General features: G+C 44.8%; 1 protein-coding gene across 2 annotated transcripts in view; it reads right to left on the bottom strand.

Moving 5' to 3' along the window:
* HADH (hydroxyacyl-CoA dehydrogenase) overlaps nucleotides 1–17679 on the bottom strand; it is a 48556-nt gene that overhangs the window by 11078 nt on the left and 19799 nt on the right. For both annotated transcript variants that reach the window (XM_059923400.1, XM_059923399.1), the window contains exons 2-5: nucleotides 13342–13470; nucleotides 12083–12240; nucleotides 5072–5198; nucleotides 1143–1232 (exon numbers count right to left, since the gene is read on the bottom strand). In XM_059923400.1, the coding sequence (XP_059779383.1) occupies nucleotides 1143–1232; nucleotides 5072–5198; nucleotides 12083–12240; nucleotides 13342–13470 (504 nt within the window). The remainder of the gene's footprint in view (nucleotides 1–1142; nucleotides 1233–5071; nucleotides 5199–12082; nucleotides 12241–13341; nucleotides 13471–17679) is intronic.

Below are 17679 nucleotides of genomic sequence, written 5' to 3'. Positions count from 1 at the left end.
ATTATGCTACGTGAAGTCAGACAGAGAAAGACAAATACTGTATGATATCACTTATATGTGGAATCTAAAAAATACAACAAACCAGTAAATAGAACAAAAAAGAAGCAGACTCACAGGAATAGAGAACAAACTAGTGGTTACCATGGGGTGGGGACAGGGAAATACAGGGGTGGGAGAATGGGAGATACAAACTACTGGGTATCAGGTAGGCTCAAGGATGTATTGTACAATACGGGGAATATAGCCAATATTTTGTAGTAACTGTAAATGGAAAGTAACCTTTTAAAATTGTATAAAAAATCTTTTTAAAAAATAAAAAAGATTATGGTCAAAAAAGTAGATAACATATTTATAAAAATTTGTAATGGAATTCTGTGACACAATTGTCCTTTCAGAAAAACAGCCAAGTCATGCAGAAGTGCAGTCCCTAAATCTGGGGGGAACTGAAGAGGAACTACAGCAAATGTAGAGACTGAAGGTAATCAAAACAAAGTAGGTGACAGCAGCTGGGGATAATTTTACATATAATACCAGGTATCTCAAGACAGGGGAAAAAGGCCGGAGGAAGCTTTCCACCCACCACACTTCTTACTGAAAAACAAAACAACACAAACAAAATCATAAGCAACATTCCACTGAGAAACAGCTTCGTTTTTTGCTACCTTGGTTGAGGTGGGCTCTACCTCTCTCACACCATTTCCCTAATCACCTGCAGTGTTCTTTCCAAAAGGGAAGCCCCAGTTTTCTGTTCGGGATTCATGTGCCACCAGGCTGTGCCTGACACACAGGGTTCTGGTTCCTCAGGGCCCAGAAGAAGCTGAAGCTGATGGGGTAACAAAAACCACTGATGGAAACACACTCACTCATCAAGAGACAAAAGTCAAGACCCAGAGAGAAATCCGAGTTTTCAATTGAGCTGAAGCCATGGCTCCATTTGGATTGCAGACTATCCACCTGATGGCCTTGAGCACGGCTTAGGAGTCCGGTTTCCCTGCTGGATGTAACTTGCTCATTACAGCCTGCGGACAGGCCTGCAGCAAAAGTAGCCCACGTCCCACATCATCCTACTATGGAAGAATCCTACCTGGAATAAATCAGATTCTGAGAAAAATCACCCCCTTACCAAGCTATCCATACTCTACCTTGCAAGCAACAGGATGCTTTCCCAGGGTTTTGCTGAAGTCTACCAGAGATTCAAAGGTCTTCTGGCTGGTCATTGGTGTTTTAATGACCTGGAAACGCAAAGCAGAGAAGAATTATAACCAGAAAGTCAGCAAACAATCTCAAAAGAACAGTTCAAGGAAACACTGATCAAATATTGCCACACAGGTGGCAAAAATAATTTTAGTTTCAGATTAGGATTTCAGGCCAGAAACAAAACGTCCACTTTAAGATAGTGGACTACTGCAGAACACACAAAATCAAGGCTTAAAATATAAATGTGGGGACTTCCCTGGTGGCGCAGTGGTTAAGAATCCACCTGCCAAGGCAGGGGACACGGGTTCGAGCCCTGGTCCGGGAAGATCCCACATGCCACAGAGCAACTAAGCCCGTGTGCCACACAACTGCTGAGCCTGTGCTCTAGAGCCCGTGAGCCACAACGACTGAGCCCACGTGCTGCAACTGCTGAAGCCCACAGGCCTAGAGCTCATGCTCCGCAACAAGAGAAGCCACCGCAATGAGAAGCCCGTGCACCGCAACGAAGAGTAGCCCCTGCTCGCCGCAACTATAGAAAGCCCGCGCACAGCAATGAAGACCCAACGCAGCCAAAAATAATAAATAAATAAACAAAATAAATAAATTTTAAAAAAAACATATAAATGTGTGTGTGTGTGTGTGCGCGCGCACAGGAGAGTTCTACAGGTTTTGTCACTGAGACAGACCTGGGTTCAAATACCAATCACACCACTTACTGGTTCTGTGACCCTGGGAATGTTTCTTGAAACTGAAATGACATTGAAATCACTCTACCTACCTCAAGGAGTTAAGGTGAGAATGGAAGTAGATTAGGAAGTAAAGCATTAAGGGCAGCTCCTACGAGGGCTGAAGTGCTCAGTAAATGCTGGCTTTTATTAGGGTTTTACTTGCTACTGTTAAGTATTTCAGGGAGGTAACTGGAAGTCTACTAGAGTGTAACAACTGCCCTTACGGTACTCTGCATGAAGTCACACCTTCTCTTAGCGTACAGATGAGAAGGAGCCTCAGGAACAGAGGTGCACTCAGGTCGCCCAGGTCCTGTGGACTCTGCGATGAGTAACCCCCCCATTTCTCTGCCCGCTCCCACACAGATGCCCCAAAGCCCAACAGCTCCCTTTGCCTCAGGACAGGTTCATCCCAGAGGAAGGCTTCCATAACCAGCGAACACCAGCCAATGGCTGGGGCCTGCCAGCTGCCAGGCGCCTCAGGAAGGCTCCTGGCCGTCCTGCTGACCTTCTCTATGAGGTGCACTGCCAGAGTATGACTGCTACCCCGCTCACAGTGGGCTGCTGGGCTCTACAGAAGTCAGCACCAAGGGCCACACCTGGCAGTCCACTCTCAGGCGTTGTCAGCAATTAGATTTCAGCAAATGGAGAGAGACCCAGATGAATTTAAACTTAAAAAAATATAGAAATTAAATATATAATTTAAATGCCAGTTAAGGAACTTCAACCAGAGTCAAAGCAAACAGGCTTGGCTTCTACATCAGACCCTTTATATGAGCCTAGGCAAGTCAAATCAACCCTCCGTGCCTCACCTTTCTTATATGAAATTGGGATGGTGATATTTGACACATCCTCCCTCTTTTAAGAGGGCTATATGGTGTAATGAGCTAGTGTCTGTGCAGGATGAAAAACTCTATATAAATGAAGAGAATCATTATCATTCATGTTTTAATGTGATCACAGCTTGGGGTGTGGGGCTACGTTATGGCACTAAGGGAAGTAAATGAGTGGAAAGAGAAAAAAGCACCATGAAGATGGGGCTGAGGAATGGGATGAGATGGGCCAGAAACTGCTCTGCAGGTATCACAAATCAAACAGCAATACGAGAATTATTCAAGAGGAGGTATAAAATCACCTCCATCAGAACCGTATAGATTGAGCTAGGACAAGGGCTGCTAATTATGAAGTTTTAAAAAAATAATTTGTTGGCTTAAAGGAGTCAATACTATAGGTTTTTTTTTTTAACAGGAGGGATGCATATCTACTCATTCGTTCGACAAGTAGCAATGTGCTACATATATTCTGTTCCAACACAAGGTCTGAAAAAACATACATATACACATATAAATTGAGCCCAGCTCCAAGTAAAGAAGAGCCACTCAACTTACGGTTCATTGTGGTGCTTACCACCAGCAACACATACATGAATGCTCAACTTAAAAATGAAAGTTGCATAAAGAAGAGCACTTTTGGAAAACACTTTCTAGAAAATGTTAACACTTGCCAAGCATTAACTGTTAACAATCAACGTGCCATATTTCTAAAGACCCAGACGGACATTATGAGATAAATGCAGTTGAAAACAGTATTAAGAGTTTGAAGTAAATCTACAAAATGTGTCTTTATCTTTGAAACACATTATGTGCATGATATGGTAACCAAAAAAGTAACTAGTCCCTAAGTACTGAAATGCTGAAAATTCCACTCCACTTCCTTGCTCTTTTCTGCATAAGGAGAAATGCTGTTTCTTCTATTCCCTGTGCCCCTCCCTTTCATTCCTTAACTTCTTCAAAAACAGCCTTAGGGATTGGCAGTAAATTGGAAGAAACTAAGAAGCAATGTTAGTGGAACAGATAATTCCTATCGCAAGATGGGTCAGAGCTGTCCTTGAAAGAGAACTGTAAGAAAACGTAGTCACCCTTAAACTAGATGCTAATGCTTATGTTGTGGGGGGAGGGGACACGGGAGGGGAAGGGGCCTGGAGGAGAAGGCAGCAGTGGAGAAAAAGACCCCGACGCGCGCCCAGGGAGCCCCGGCCGGTCTCCGGAGGCCTACCTGGATCCACAGCCCCACGCTTCGCGCATGGCAGTAACTCCTCAGCCTCAGCACAAATGCTACTTTAATAGCAGCTGCTCCTCAGACCCTGTAATTAGCCCCCCTATTAAAGGCAAGTTGCCACATTTCAGGTGCAAATTATCTACAGTGACTCCATCTCCCTGGTACCTAAGACTCCAAGCAAGCAAGTAGAAGCAGCCCAAACAGGATCGCTGGCAGCCCTCCCTGGCCACTTTCCTCCACCTCCCAGGTTTGAGGTCGGGAGGTTCAAGGCTACTGGAAGCTGCTTTTTTATTTTTTTTTAACACCTTTATTGAGTATAATTGCTTTACAATGGTGTGCTAGTTTCTGCTGTATAACAAAGTGAATCAGCTATACATATACATATATCCCCATATCCCCTCTCTCTTGCGTCTCCCTCTCACCCTCCCTATCCCACCCCTCTAGGTGATCACAAAGCACTGAGCTGATCTCCCTGTGCTATGCGGCTGCTTCCCACTAGCTGCTTTAATAGCTCTGATCACAACACACGGGAGCTGTGCCTCCCCTGGTGACAATATCAAGGCCCTGTTACCTGGGGCTGAATTCACCCCGGGAACAGTGGTCAGGGTATATTACAGCGGCTCCTGTGGGAAACCAGGCTTCTAATAGAATTCCACATCCAGCCTAGACAAACTGACCTGGACAAGACAATATGAACATGGGTGGCTCTCCCCTCTGTGGTCTCATCAAGCTAGTGGTCTTTAGTGCGGCCTTCCCAGTCTGATGCCTCTCTCTGCACTGCCCATCAGCTATGGCACAAACAAGTAAGTGACATTCCACAAAGTTAGTAGCCCTCCTGGACATCACTGGTCAGAACACAGGGCTGCAAAAAAACCAAGCACAGGGGCCTTCCTAGATATTAGGTGCTGTTTCTTCCTTTGGCTCTGAAAGGAGAGTCTGGCCAGAGAAATCCAAGCACAAGGACAACCCTCCACCCTGCCACTAAAATCTATCCAGTGCAATCCCCAGTGGCAGGGAGGGTGCAACTCACAGAAGCAGGGCTGAGAGCTGGCAGAGCAAAAGCACGCACACACAAGCAGACACCCACTGACCTCCACAAGTTTCATCAGGGGCACTGGGTTGAAGAAATGGAGCCCGGCAAATCGGTCCTGTCTGGTGGTGGCATTGGCTATGCTTGTGATCTGCAAAGAGGAAGTGTTGCTGGCAAAGATTGTGTGTCTGTGGAGAGAAAGACAGTGGAGTATTGGAATGAGTCCCATCTTTGGAAGCAGTCAGGACTCCTCTCAGGTGCAACACACAAGGTGACTGCTTACCACCCAGATCCTGTCCTTTCCTGGCCCTAGAGGAGGTCAGGGAAAAGACACAGCTTCACACAAGAGGCTGAAATCAAGTGACCTGTTTCATTTAAATTTTGAAATTTTAAATTCAAAAGTTACCTGTTCCAAAAGCCTACGCAGTCTTTACCGATCCTTCCTTAATTTTAGGGAGCAAAATTTCTCCTGGCTACTTGCATTATTTAACTCACACGGTATGTGAGAAACAAAAGGAGGCAACAACGTCGGTCACAAGATGAAACTCCAAGTGAACAAAGACTAAGGAAAAACAGGATGCATCACAGACACTCAAAAGAAGCAAAAAACTGTGAAGAAACACCTGAATCCTTAACAAGAAACATCTGACATAAACATGAACTACAATCTTTTCCCTTCAAGTGAAAAGCTTTACTTTTCCATTGACTGGGAATTAAAATGAAAACAGAAGAAAACCAACATGATCCAAAAGAAGTTTTAAGGTTACACTAGTAGACTTGGGGAAGGCAGGATACATGTATACACATGATAAATGTAGTTCAAGGCATTCTTATTATTATAAAATCTCCTTAAAAAAGCAGTACCATCTTCTTTTGAGTATATAAAATATTAAATTATTAATTTAAAAAATCCATACTGACTTAAACCCAATTTAATTTTTTAAGACCTCAATAAAGTGGGGTGCCAAAGGCATGACAGGCAAATATTTAAAGAGACAGGTAAGACTTACCGGCTTTCCTACAGCACCACCTCGTGGATAAATGTACACAAAACGGCCTAATGCTAACTACAACCACAAGGGCCTGGTCACAGCGCAGGGAGGGGAGTGGTTCCTTACGACCAGATTGGGGGGTTCCTGCTTGCTCAAAAGGCAATACTACAATCTGCCTGAAATCAGGGGAAAGTGGGAAGAAAGGAGAAGGGAAGGGAGAAGAAACTAGTAATTTGGGAAGAGGAGAGAAGAGTGAGGTGAAAGCAGCTGGTGTGCTAGATGGTGGCTACCAGAGGCTGAAGGAAGACCCTTCGTGTGCTCAGCCCAGGAAAGCACTTCACTTTTTTTTTTTTTTTTTTTAATTTTTGTTGGGGTATAGTTGATTTACAATGTTGTGTTAGCTTCAGGTGCACAGCAAAGTAAATCAGTCATACATATATGTATACCCACTCTTTTTTAGATTCTTTTCCCATATAGGCCATTACAGAGTACTGAGTAGAGTTCCCTGTGCTATACAGTAGGTCCTTATTAGTTATCTACTTTATATATAGCAGTGTTTATGTGTCAGTCCCAATCTTCCAATTTATTCCTCCTCGCCCCTTACTCCCCCACCCCATAACCATAAGTGTATTTTTTACATCTGTAACTCTATTTCTGTTTTGTAGATAAGTTCATTTGTAGCCTTTTTTTAGATTCCATATATAAGTGATATCATATTTGTCTTTCTCTGTCTGACTTCACTCAGTATGACAATCTCTAGGTCCATCCATGTTGCTGCAAATGGCATTATCTCATCCTTTTTATGGCTGAGTAATATTCCATGGTATATATGTACCACATCATCTTTATCCATTCCTCTGTTGATGGGCATTTAGGTTGCTTCCATGTGCTGGCTATTGTGAATAGTGCTGCAATGAACATTGGGGTGCATGTATCTTTTTGAATTAAGGTTTCCTCTGGATATATGCCCAGGAGTGGGATTGCTGGATCATATGGTAGCTCTATTTTTAGTTTTTTAAGGAACCTCCATACTGTTCTCCATAGTGGCTGTATCAGTGTACATTCCCACCAACAATGTAGGAGGGTTCCCTTTTCCCCACACCCTCTTGAGCATTTATTGTTTGTGGATTTTTTTGATGATGGTCATTCTGACCCATGTGAGGTGATACCTCATTGTAGTTTTCATTTGCAATTCTCTAATAATCAGTGATGTTGAGCATCTTTTCATGTGCTTTTTAACCATCTGTATGTCTTCTTTGGAGAAATGTCTACTTAGATCTTCCACCCATTTTTTGACTGGGTTGGGTTTTTTTTGATATTGAGCTGCATGAACTGTCTGTATATTATGGAGATTAATCCCTTGTCGGTTGCTTCATTTGCAAATATTTTTTCCCATTCTAAGTGTTGTCTTTTTGTTTTGTTTACGGTTTCCTTTGCTGTGCAAAAGCTGTTAAGTTTAATCAGGTCCCATTTGTTTATTTTCATTTTTATTTTCATTACTCTAGGAGGTGGATTGAAAAAGATCTTGCTGTGATTTATAGATCAATGGAACAAGATAGAAAGCCCAGAGATAAACCCACGCACCTATGGTCAACTAATCTATGACAAAGGAGGCAAGGATATACAATGGAGAAAAGACAGTCTCTTTAATAAGTGGTGCTGGGAAAACTGGACAGCTACGTGTAAAAGAATGAAATTAGAACACACCCCAGCAATCCCACTACTGGGCATATATATACCCAGAGAAAACCACAATTCAAAAAGGCATGCACCCCAATGTTCACTGCAGCACTATTTACAATAGCCAAGTCATGGAAGCAACCTAAATGTCCATCGACAGATGAATGGATAAAGAAGATGTGGTACATACAGACAATGGAATATTACTCAGCCATAAAAAGGAATGAAACGGGGTCATCTGTAGGGACGTGGATGGACCTAGAGACTGTCATACAGAGTGAAGTAAGTCAGAAAGAGAAAAACAAATATCGTATATTAACACATATATGTGGAATCTAGAAAAATGGTACAGATGAACCAGTGTGCAAGGCAGAAATAGAGACACAGATGTAGAGAACAAACATATGGACACCAAGGGGGGAAAGCGGGAGTGGCAGGGGGGCAGTGGGATGAATTGGGAGATTGGGATTGACATGTATACACTAATATGTAGAAAATAGATAACTAATAAGAACCTGCTGTATAAAAATAAATAAAATTCAAAAAAAAGAAAATTATAAAGAAAATCAATATAAAGCAAGATGCTATTTAAAAAAATAGATAACTAATAAGAACCTGCTGTATAAAAAAAAAAAAAACACAAAAAATAAAGCAGATTCTCAATCTAGTCCATTAAAAAAAATAAAATAAAAGCACAGAAAAATGACTGCAAAAAAAAAAAACCAATGAAATGAGAACACACCCTAACACCACACACAAAAATAAACTCCAAATGGATTAAAGACCTAAATGTAAGACTGGACACTATAAAACTCTTAGAGGAAAGCATAGGCAGAACACTCTCTGACATAAACAGCATTTCACTTTTACGGCACAAGAACACTGACCTTTCTCAAACAACTTCTCAGTTGGCCAACTTAAAGGCCAGCTAGAGGGGCTTCTCCTTTAAAAAAAAAAAGACTTTTTTTAAGGTTTAAAATTCTAGTTTTCAAAGTTTCTTGCTTTTTGGCCTGGGGAAAATAATATAAATTATCCCGTCACATACTATAAACCATCCCCCATCACAGAAGGCAAGGAGACCCTGTGCAGTAACAAGGAGTGGCTGACGTGCCCTGAAGCACAGCAGCAGGGTCTCCACAACCCAAGGCTGTGCTAGCAGGGGTTCCACTCCCCCCTTAAGAAAGGGCTATCCCAAAGGCGAGGGTTACACACTCATCTTTGATGAGTGTGGCATCTTTTTATAGGACATTTGAAGGGCAACTCATCTGCAAAAAGGGGAAACAAAGGCACACTGGCTGGAGAGCACGTTTCGTTAAACAATGAAGTTACAGTCGGCCCTCAGGATCCACAGGTTCTGCCAACCCGGATCAAAAATATTCCAAAAAAAAATTCCAAAAAGTTCCAAAAAGCAAAACTTGGACTTGCTGTGTGATTTACATAGCACTTACAGTGATGTGGACCATTTTTTAAAAAGTCTTTACTGAATTTATTACAATATTGCTTCTGTTGTTCATGTTTTTTGGGGTTGTTTTTGGTCCGCAAGCCATGTGGGATCTTGGCTCCCCGACCAGGGATCGAACCTGCACCCCCTGTACTGGAAAGCAAAGTCTTAACCACTGGACCACCAGGGAAGTCTACATGGTATTTACATTGTATCAGACATTATAAGTAATCTAGAGATGATTTAAAGTATATGGGGGATTGCGCAGGTTACATGCAAATACTACACCACTTTATGTAAGGGACTCGAGCATCCTCAGATTTTGGTATTCACAGGGGGTCCTGGAACCAACCCTGACAGATACAGAAGGAAGACTGTACATCAGGGCCCAGTGCCGAGTGTCTCCAACCCAGGACACTCCCAGCACACATATTACCAGAAGGAGAAAGATGTCTCCTGCCGACAGACCTCCACTGCCACCTCTCCTAATCGGCCAGGCTGGCTCGGCTACTAACAGTGTCTCCCACTGCCTTCCTTCAACACAAACACGACGTATGTACATGTTATCTTCCACAAAAAAGCACACTCTCACGTTTTCCTTGAAACACTTGACTCTCTAGGACCATCTTTTGTTTTTCCCTTTCTGACATTCATGTACCAAAAAACTTTCCTCTTAAATGCACCAACAGAAAATCAACAGCACAAGCATGATGGTCACTGGAAACACCCCCAGGTATGAAGACTAGAGGGGATGGTGGACTGTGGTGGAGGAGAGCCCATGCTTTGTCAAAAGTGGGGAGCCAGGACTCAGCTGGGATGGGCCATGGGCCTTAGGGAAGCTTTTCATCTGCACGTCTTATACTGCAGCTAGGGAATTTGTGCTCTCTTCCAGGATGCAACTGTTTTATCAGGGCTTCCAAGTGGAACTTTATCACTAGAATATATTTTCGTCTCCCATTATAGGATCTAACTGCAAAACTAAGCAGTAAAGTATCTCAATCAAGCTGTTTTATCAATAAAAAAACACAACAACAACAATTCAGCAAACATTCAATAGAGGCGGTGATCTAAAATGAAAACAAGAGTGTGGAGGAGGATGGCTGGGGCCAGAAGCAAAGTCACATCTATGGCGTGCCTACTACAGGTCCTGTCACGTGTCACATCTGTTTTATGATATAAACTTAGGTGAAAGAGGCTAGTATAGTGCCTGACATACAGTAGCTCTCCGGAAATGTGAGCTGAGTTACACGAGTTTCCTAAACAACCCTGTGCAATAGGTAACACTACCCCCATTTCACGGACAGGGCAACTAGTCTTAGAGTTAGAACTGGGAAGGTCTTGGAAATTATTTACCCCTAACTCCTGAACTCAAATAACAGATGATAAAACTGAGGGTCGGGCTTCCCTGGTGGCGCAGTGGTTGGGGGTCTGCCTGCTAATGCAGGGGACACGGGTTCAAGCCCTGGTCTGGGAGGATCCCACATGCCGCGGAGCAACTACGCCCGTGAGCCACAATTACTGAGCCTGCGCGTCTGGAGCCTGTGCTCCGCAAGAGAGGCCACGATAGTGAGAGGCCCGTGCACCGCGATGAAGAATGGCCCCCGCTTGCCGCAACTAGAGAAAGCCCTCGCACAGAAACGAAGACCCAACACAGTCAAAAGTAAAAAAAAAACAAAAAAAAAAAACTGAGGGTCAGAGAGGGTTCATGACTGTCCAAGGTCAGAGAGGGAAGTGGGGGGGGGGGGGGCCTGGCACCAGGCCCCAGGCCACCTGACTTTCCCCTAACAGTCCTTCCCTTACTCGACGCTGACAAAAGAGGGTAGTCAGACCCGTCACTGTCACGAGGGAATGACCAACATTCCAATAAAGACCAACCTGCTTGACAATACTCCCTTTTCTGGGAGTGGGTGTTTTACTGACTCAGAGGGTTCCCCGCTGACTTGGGAGTCAACACCCCTACCAAGACAACCTTCTGTTTCTGTCAGATGGTGCTGCAGCCCCTAAATGCCCCTGTAAAGCACATGAGCATGCTGGTCAGCAGAGTGACACACAGGTGACAGAAAGACAGGCCTCTTCTCTTTGTCAGGGCAGGGCCTCTCCGGCCACCAGACCATAGAGCTCTAAGAGCTGACAATCCAGCAGGCTGGTATGCAAGTGTTTCTCTTTAGCCAGTGCTCACTGGTGGCTGCCTAAGAATTACTGTTGTCATATAATCTTATTTGACTTTGAGTCCCAACCAAGAAGGGTGAAGCGTGGCCAAGCAAACCACAAGAGCATGAATGAATGCATCAGGTGTCAGAATCACCAAGAGCCACACGCAGAACTAGAGCTGCACATGTGCACAGCTTGCTGACACCGCACAGACAGTCCTGAGCCCGGCGGCCCTGTGCATGACTCGCATGAGGCTGGCTCCCCTCTCCCACCCTTTGCCAGGAAGCTGGGTAAGAACTCAGTGCTCCTTAATGGCTCCTAAGAGTGTTTTGATTTAACCCACAGAAAGCTCAAAGCAGGAGGGTCCTAGAAAACTGTGCAGACAGAGAAGCATTCCCTTCAGTTACGTCATGCTGTTGGTTCCACCCAAAAGAGGGGACACACCAAATTGCTCTGAGGTTGCTCAGCAGACATTTAAGGACATGTCCGAGTGCCTCCATCCTCTGGCCTGGGAGGGCCCATGACAAAGACGCTGCAAGAGATGAAGGCCTGTCCCTGGACGGACCCTCCATTTCACATGGGAAACTCCACCCTCATCTGGGGACAAGGATCAGATCAGGGCAGCCCGAGCCTCGGGAAGCAAACTGGGGGTGGGGGATGGAGAAAAAGGGAAGCAGTGTCAGCTCTTCTGGAAGCAGCTGTAGGGCAATAAAAAGTCTTAGTGTCAGAAGACTCCTTCCCAGGAGAAAAGCCCAGGCGCCCAGGAGGAAGCCCCCAGACCCAACCAGATCTCCCAGAGATCACGTACTCGGCAGCAAACTTGTCCAGCCTCTTGAAGAGCTCGCTCTTCACGGTCAGATTCTCTACGATGGCCTCCACCACCAGGTCTGTGCTGTGGACCACGGACGCTGCGTCCATGCTGGTCAGTATGCTGCTCAGGGTCTTCTCCATGAACTCATCGCCAGCCTAATGCAGTGGAGTGAGAAGGGAACAGTCACTGGGCTCACTGGAAAATGGTGTGTGATTTGCTGCTAAGGCGAGAGGAAAGAGGAGGGCGAGGATACCCCAGACACAACTTGAATGTGTCCTGAAATTCTGAGAAATACAACTCCCTACGTTTCTTCTTAGGGCAGACAGCATCTCAATATACTTCTGGACACCAGGGCAAGAATCAGCCTGTGAACAATCCCAACTGCTGGTCAGCACACTGTCATGTGTCAGTCATAACCTTTCAAGCTCGTAGTCAGCTCTGCTCCAGCAACTAAACTGTTTGTTCACAGCACCTGGCTTGGCCTGTTCTATCTGCTCTGAGTGAAGAGCCAGCCAGCCATGTACTGTTCCATGACGGGCTTCTTGGAAGCCTGTAATTTGTCTTCCAGAAAAGGGCAAAGGCTGAGCTCAGCCCCATCCATGAGTCTGAGAGGTGGTGCTGACTATCTCCCTCTAGTAGGAGGCAGGGGAGAGCTGAGTAAGGGCAGGAGCGAGGAGTCAGAAAGCTGAACTCAGCAGTCGCTCGTCAAATAATGATCGCCCGTCATGTGCCGGCAACGGGTGGTTCAAAAGCACGCCGGACACAGTCTCTGCTCTAAAAGAGCTCACAGTCCTGTCTTTTCCTCATTTGTGCCTCCACGTTTCCGCAAAGAGACCTCCGTTAGGGCAGAAACAGACAGTGCCCCTATCAGCTGCCATTTTACTTCAAAATGTAATTTGCCCATGAGGATTCAAAATGGTCACAATCAGCTGAAGGCATCCAAAGTCATCAAGAAGTAAGCAACTATCAGAGCTGTTCAACAGAAATATAATGCAAGACGATAGGTGATTTAAAATTTCTACTGGTTGCATTTTAACAAGCGAAAAGAAACAGGTAAAATTAATTTTATTTAACCTCAATATTTCCCATGGAATATTTAGTGATTATGTTATTATATTGGCCTACAGTTAGGCCTATTATACTGGCCTAAAGTTTCAATTCAAACAAATTGAAAAAGCAAGCAAAGGGCAGAACCCCCTCACAAATGTGAAGTGGTCAGAGGACTGGTCTTGAGGACACTGATGACAAGAAATTACCTTGGGGTTTTCTGCAAACTTCTTCTTGGCCACTTTCCGAAGGCTTTCCTCAATTCCCTTTCTAGATTTTGCCAGGATGTCCTCTGTTTGGTCCACCAACACTACTGTGTGGCCAGTTGCTGCAGCAACCTGGAGCAAAAAAAAAAAAAAAAAAGCAAGAAAACATAAAAGTTAAAAAAGAAAACAGTAGATGGGAATTCCCTGGTGGTCCAGTGGTTAGGACTCGGCGCTTTCACCACTGGGGTGCAGGTTCAATCCCTGGTTGGGGAACTAAGATCCTGCAAGCCGTGTGGGCGTGGCTCAAAACAAAAACAAAGAAACAGTAAAGTTTCATATTCTACATGAACTCTAACACCCTTCTACTCAAAATACCGAGTAAACATAATAAGCCAACAGTAATTAAACACACACTTCTTACTTCTTCCCAGGCACTGCTCTAAACCCTTAACACAATGACAATTCTCAAAACAACCTAACAAGGTTAAGAAATGTGCCCACGGTCACACAATAGGTAGGCCGCAGAGCTGGGATCTGAATCAAGGTTCTGAAGGCCACACTGTAACCACTACCCTAGGCTGTGCTGTCCAACACAGAAGCCACTAGCCACACAGGACTACTTAAATTAACTGAAACTAAGTAAAATTAAAAACTCAGCTCCTCAGTTGCATTAGTCCTATCCCAAGTGTTCAACAGCCCATTCACAGAGCACACGCTCCCTCCCCAACCACCTTTCTTCCTTAGAGCTGGCCCAGCTTGTGCAGATTGACCCGTGGCTCAGCTCCACTGCAGTGCTTAAGTCAGCAATGGGTAAGACTTTAACAGTGGTGGCAAAAAGACTCATGTCCCCAAGGGCTAATTAGTGACAAGACTCCCATGAAAGTAGGTGTTGTCATCAACCGATTTAAAAGGAAAAGTCCCCTCCCGTCCCCTTGCCCATCTTGGTTAAATCCTGAGGGTACGTTTAGTGAAGCTGCCCCAAGTTCGCATGGAGCCAGCCTAGTTTAGCCACAATCAATGACAAGTCAAGCCCTACCTACTTCATCACAGTTTGCCGATAGCTTTGGCAAAAACTGTGGAAAAGGTAGATAAATTTTTTATTTCATATTACAGGTAGGTGTTATACTCAGTTCAAGCCATAAGTAATAGGACACATATGGCCTAAAACAAACATCAGTGATGCAAGATAACAGCACAACTGAGATGCCTCTCAGGGTCTGGAGACCCCACAGAACCACTGTCTTTAGAACGTCTGTGGACCAGTGGTACGTAAAAGAGGGGCAGGTTAGCGGAAACAAACCTGCCCAGAGATGACAGTAAAGAGTAGTTCTAAACCACCATCATGATGTGATTCTGGAAACCAGGCAACTAAAAACTCAAAGTTGAAAACCAAAGAGGAAAAGAGACAGAAACAGAAGAGCAAAACGCAAAGGAAAAAATGTTCATATCCCAAAGAAAGATTTCCAAGGAACACTTCTAAAAACGATAAGACAGGTTTTAGATGGAAGTTAATTACAACACTGTCTCCCTGAGAACACTGCACTTAGGGCTGCGAGTCTGAGCCTGTGGGGCCTGTAGGCCGCATAAGCACCGCCAACACCCCAGAGCCTGGAACCAAGAAAAGGAAACACTGCCAGGACCGGAAGGTCTGACAACCACAGCAGGGCAATGGGGGTAACGGAATGAGTTATCTTGATATAAAAACAGAGAAAAGAAGCAAACTTGCCCTGTCAGCAAAAAAACAGGCTGCAGGCAGCAGCAGGTCAAAGTAAAATAACACCCCGAAAGCTAAACACCCATCAGTCCAGACCAGGTTTCTCCCTAAGTAACAACAGACCAAGGCCCATCTTGCCAACACCTCAAATCACTGGACACAAATCTGAAGCTCCAATTCAATAAATTCAAAGTAAAAAGGCAAGAGCAAATTTAGAAACTGTGCAGAAAAGACCACACTGTGAGACTGTTATCTTTAGAAAGGCTCTTGGCTGGTGTCTGGAAACGTACATTTGGAGAGGGTTCCTGCTCGCGGTATCTAAACTGCGCAATATGGTTTACACTCACAACTGCTTTCCTTCTGAGAGTCTGAAATTTTGGTGCTTGCCAGGAAGAGGGTGCCTATGTGACCAGCCCCAATAAAAATCCTGGGCTCTGGGTCTCTAATGAGCATCCCTAGTAGACAACATTTCACGCGTGCTGTCACAACTTGCTGCTAGAGGAATTAAGTGTGTCCTGTGTGACTTCACTGGGAGAGGACTTGAGAAGCTGGCACCTGATCTCCTCTAGACTTTGCCCCACGCACCTTTTCCCTTTGCTGATTCTGTTCTATATCCTTTTGCTGTAATAAGTTATAGCCATGATGATGACTCTACGCTGGTCCTGTGAGTAAATCACCAAACCTGGAGAAGTGGGGGGAATTTGGTGAGGAACCCTGACACAGAAAACTAAGAAAATAAATCTGAAATTCCAGACGCAGCTGGTGATGAAACTGAACTGCTTTGAGGCAGGCAGCCCTGGGGAGCAACAGGTGAAGGGAGGTGTGATGACCACTGGTCGGGCACCTCGTCTGCAAGGCGGGGCAAGCAGAGGTGCTGGCTTGGGGACCTTCCCTTTTCGTCTTGCTCCTCTGTCTGACAGTCCCTCTGGAATAACACACGTGGTTTTCACCTTGTTCCTCTTAACCTCTGACCTAGGTCATCCTTTCAACAGGCCAGACAGAATTCCTCAGGTTCCCCCTTCTGCCCAGGCCCCAATCCACTCTCCCGCAATTCAGCTCCAGCATCACTCGGGCTTTTTTGCTCCTCAAGGGGTTGGGGAGGAAAATTCAAGTACATTTGGAACAAGACAGTGCCAAAGCTGAAGGGAAGAGAGACAAAGAAAGACAGCAAGGGACTTCCCTAGTGGTTCAGTGGTTAGGACTCCGCGCTTCCACTGCAGGGGACACTGGTTTGATCCCTGGTCGGGGAACTAACACCCCGGAAGCTTCAGCTGGCGGTCAAAAAAAAAAAAAAAGACAGACAGCGAAGGCAGTGTCTTTCTGCTTCAAAACTTTATAATCCCACTGAGAAAACATGAAGGAAAAAAAAACCACTCAACAATACAAAGCTCCATATGTGGGATGTCAAAGAAAATAAAAACCACATGGTGAAGAATTCTGTCAGGCAACAGATCTCGGAAAGCTGGGTAAGAAGAGCACACCTGGAATGAGCCACCTTCCCAAGGAACAAGGTATTAACCTTAAAGAGGTGGAGCAGAGTAAGTGAAGGAGGTGGTGTCACGCCATCTCTCCAGCAAGCCTCTTTCAGAGTTATCATCATCGTGTTTGTGACAGTCACAGGGCATTTCTGGTTATGTGGCAGATAAGCCATAACGCTATCCTTATGATTACTTTTTTTAAATTGCAAGCAGAACCAAACCTAGAGAGGAAGCAACCCTCAAAAATTCAAGTGAACCAAGAGAGACTTACAAAAACACTAAAATTCAACTGGGAAAAATCCTGGCCAAAAAGCATTTTCAGCCTAAATGCTGACTTTCCACTCCTATCCAAAGTCCTCTGATAAACACCTACAGCTGCCCACCCACACTCCCCTCACCAATCCCCCGCCCAGGCCATAAGGAGACACTGGGCAATTCAGTCACTGCCTTGCTCATCCTGGCGTCTAAATGAGCACACTAGAGATGATACAGTATGTAGACACCAGCCAAAACCAGCTATTAAGGCTCTCTAGGCAATGTTCCAGAAGAGCAAAGTGCACGTGTCAAATGACCCATGTCAAAGTTACTGAGGGTGTAAAACTTCTGTTTACTTTCTCATCTCAACCAGAAGATACAGGATGTGCAAGGAGGGACCGAACCTCAGAGAGAAAGAAGACAGATCTTCCCGGTGTCCCTGATCACATCCTCACTCTGCAAAACTTCCCTCAGCCCCACGTGCCTCAATGGTCTCAAAGAGGCTGCTCTTGTAGAAACTTAGCTCAATTTTTTTCCCTACCTCAACTGACTGGAGAATTTTCTACAATTTTGGGCTCTCCAAAATGCCTAAACTGGTATTTCTGGTGTAGTAAGAAAGCAACAATTGTATACTCTAAATGGTTATCCCTTTAAACAATTTCTACTTCAGCTTTTCTTACCTTGGTTAACTCATAAAGCTTTAAGAAAATACAAAGGAAATCTTATGGTAGAGTCATTCCACAAATATAGCTAGAGAAGGACATTCTGGTTTAAACCCAAAGTGGATATGGTTAGTGGGGAGTTCCCCGGCTGTCCAGTGGTTAGGACTTGACACTTTCACTGCCGTAGCCTGGGTTCAATCCCTGGTCAGAGAACTAAGATCCCGCAAGCTGC

Source organism: Balaenoptera ricei, chromosome 5 (assembly GCF_028023285.1).
Source record: "Balaenoptera ricei isolate mBalRic1 chromosome 5, mBalRic1.hap2, whole genome shotgun sequence".
In the NCBI taxonomy this organism is placed as follows: Eukaryota; Metazoa; Chordata; class Mammalia; order Artiodactyla; family Balaenopteridae; genus Balaenoptera; species Balaenoptera ricei.
This window is presented reverse-complemented; position numbering and strand designations above follow the sequence as displayed.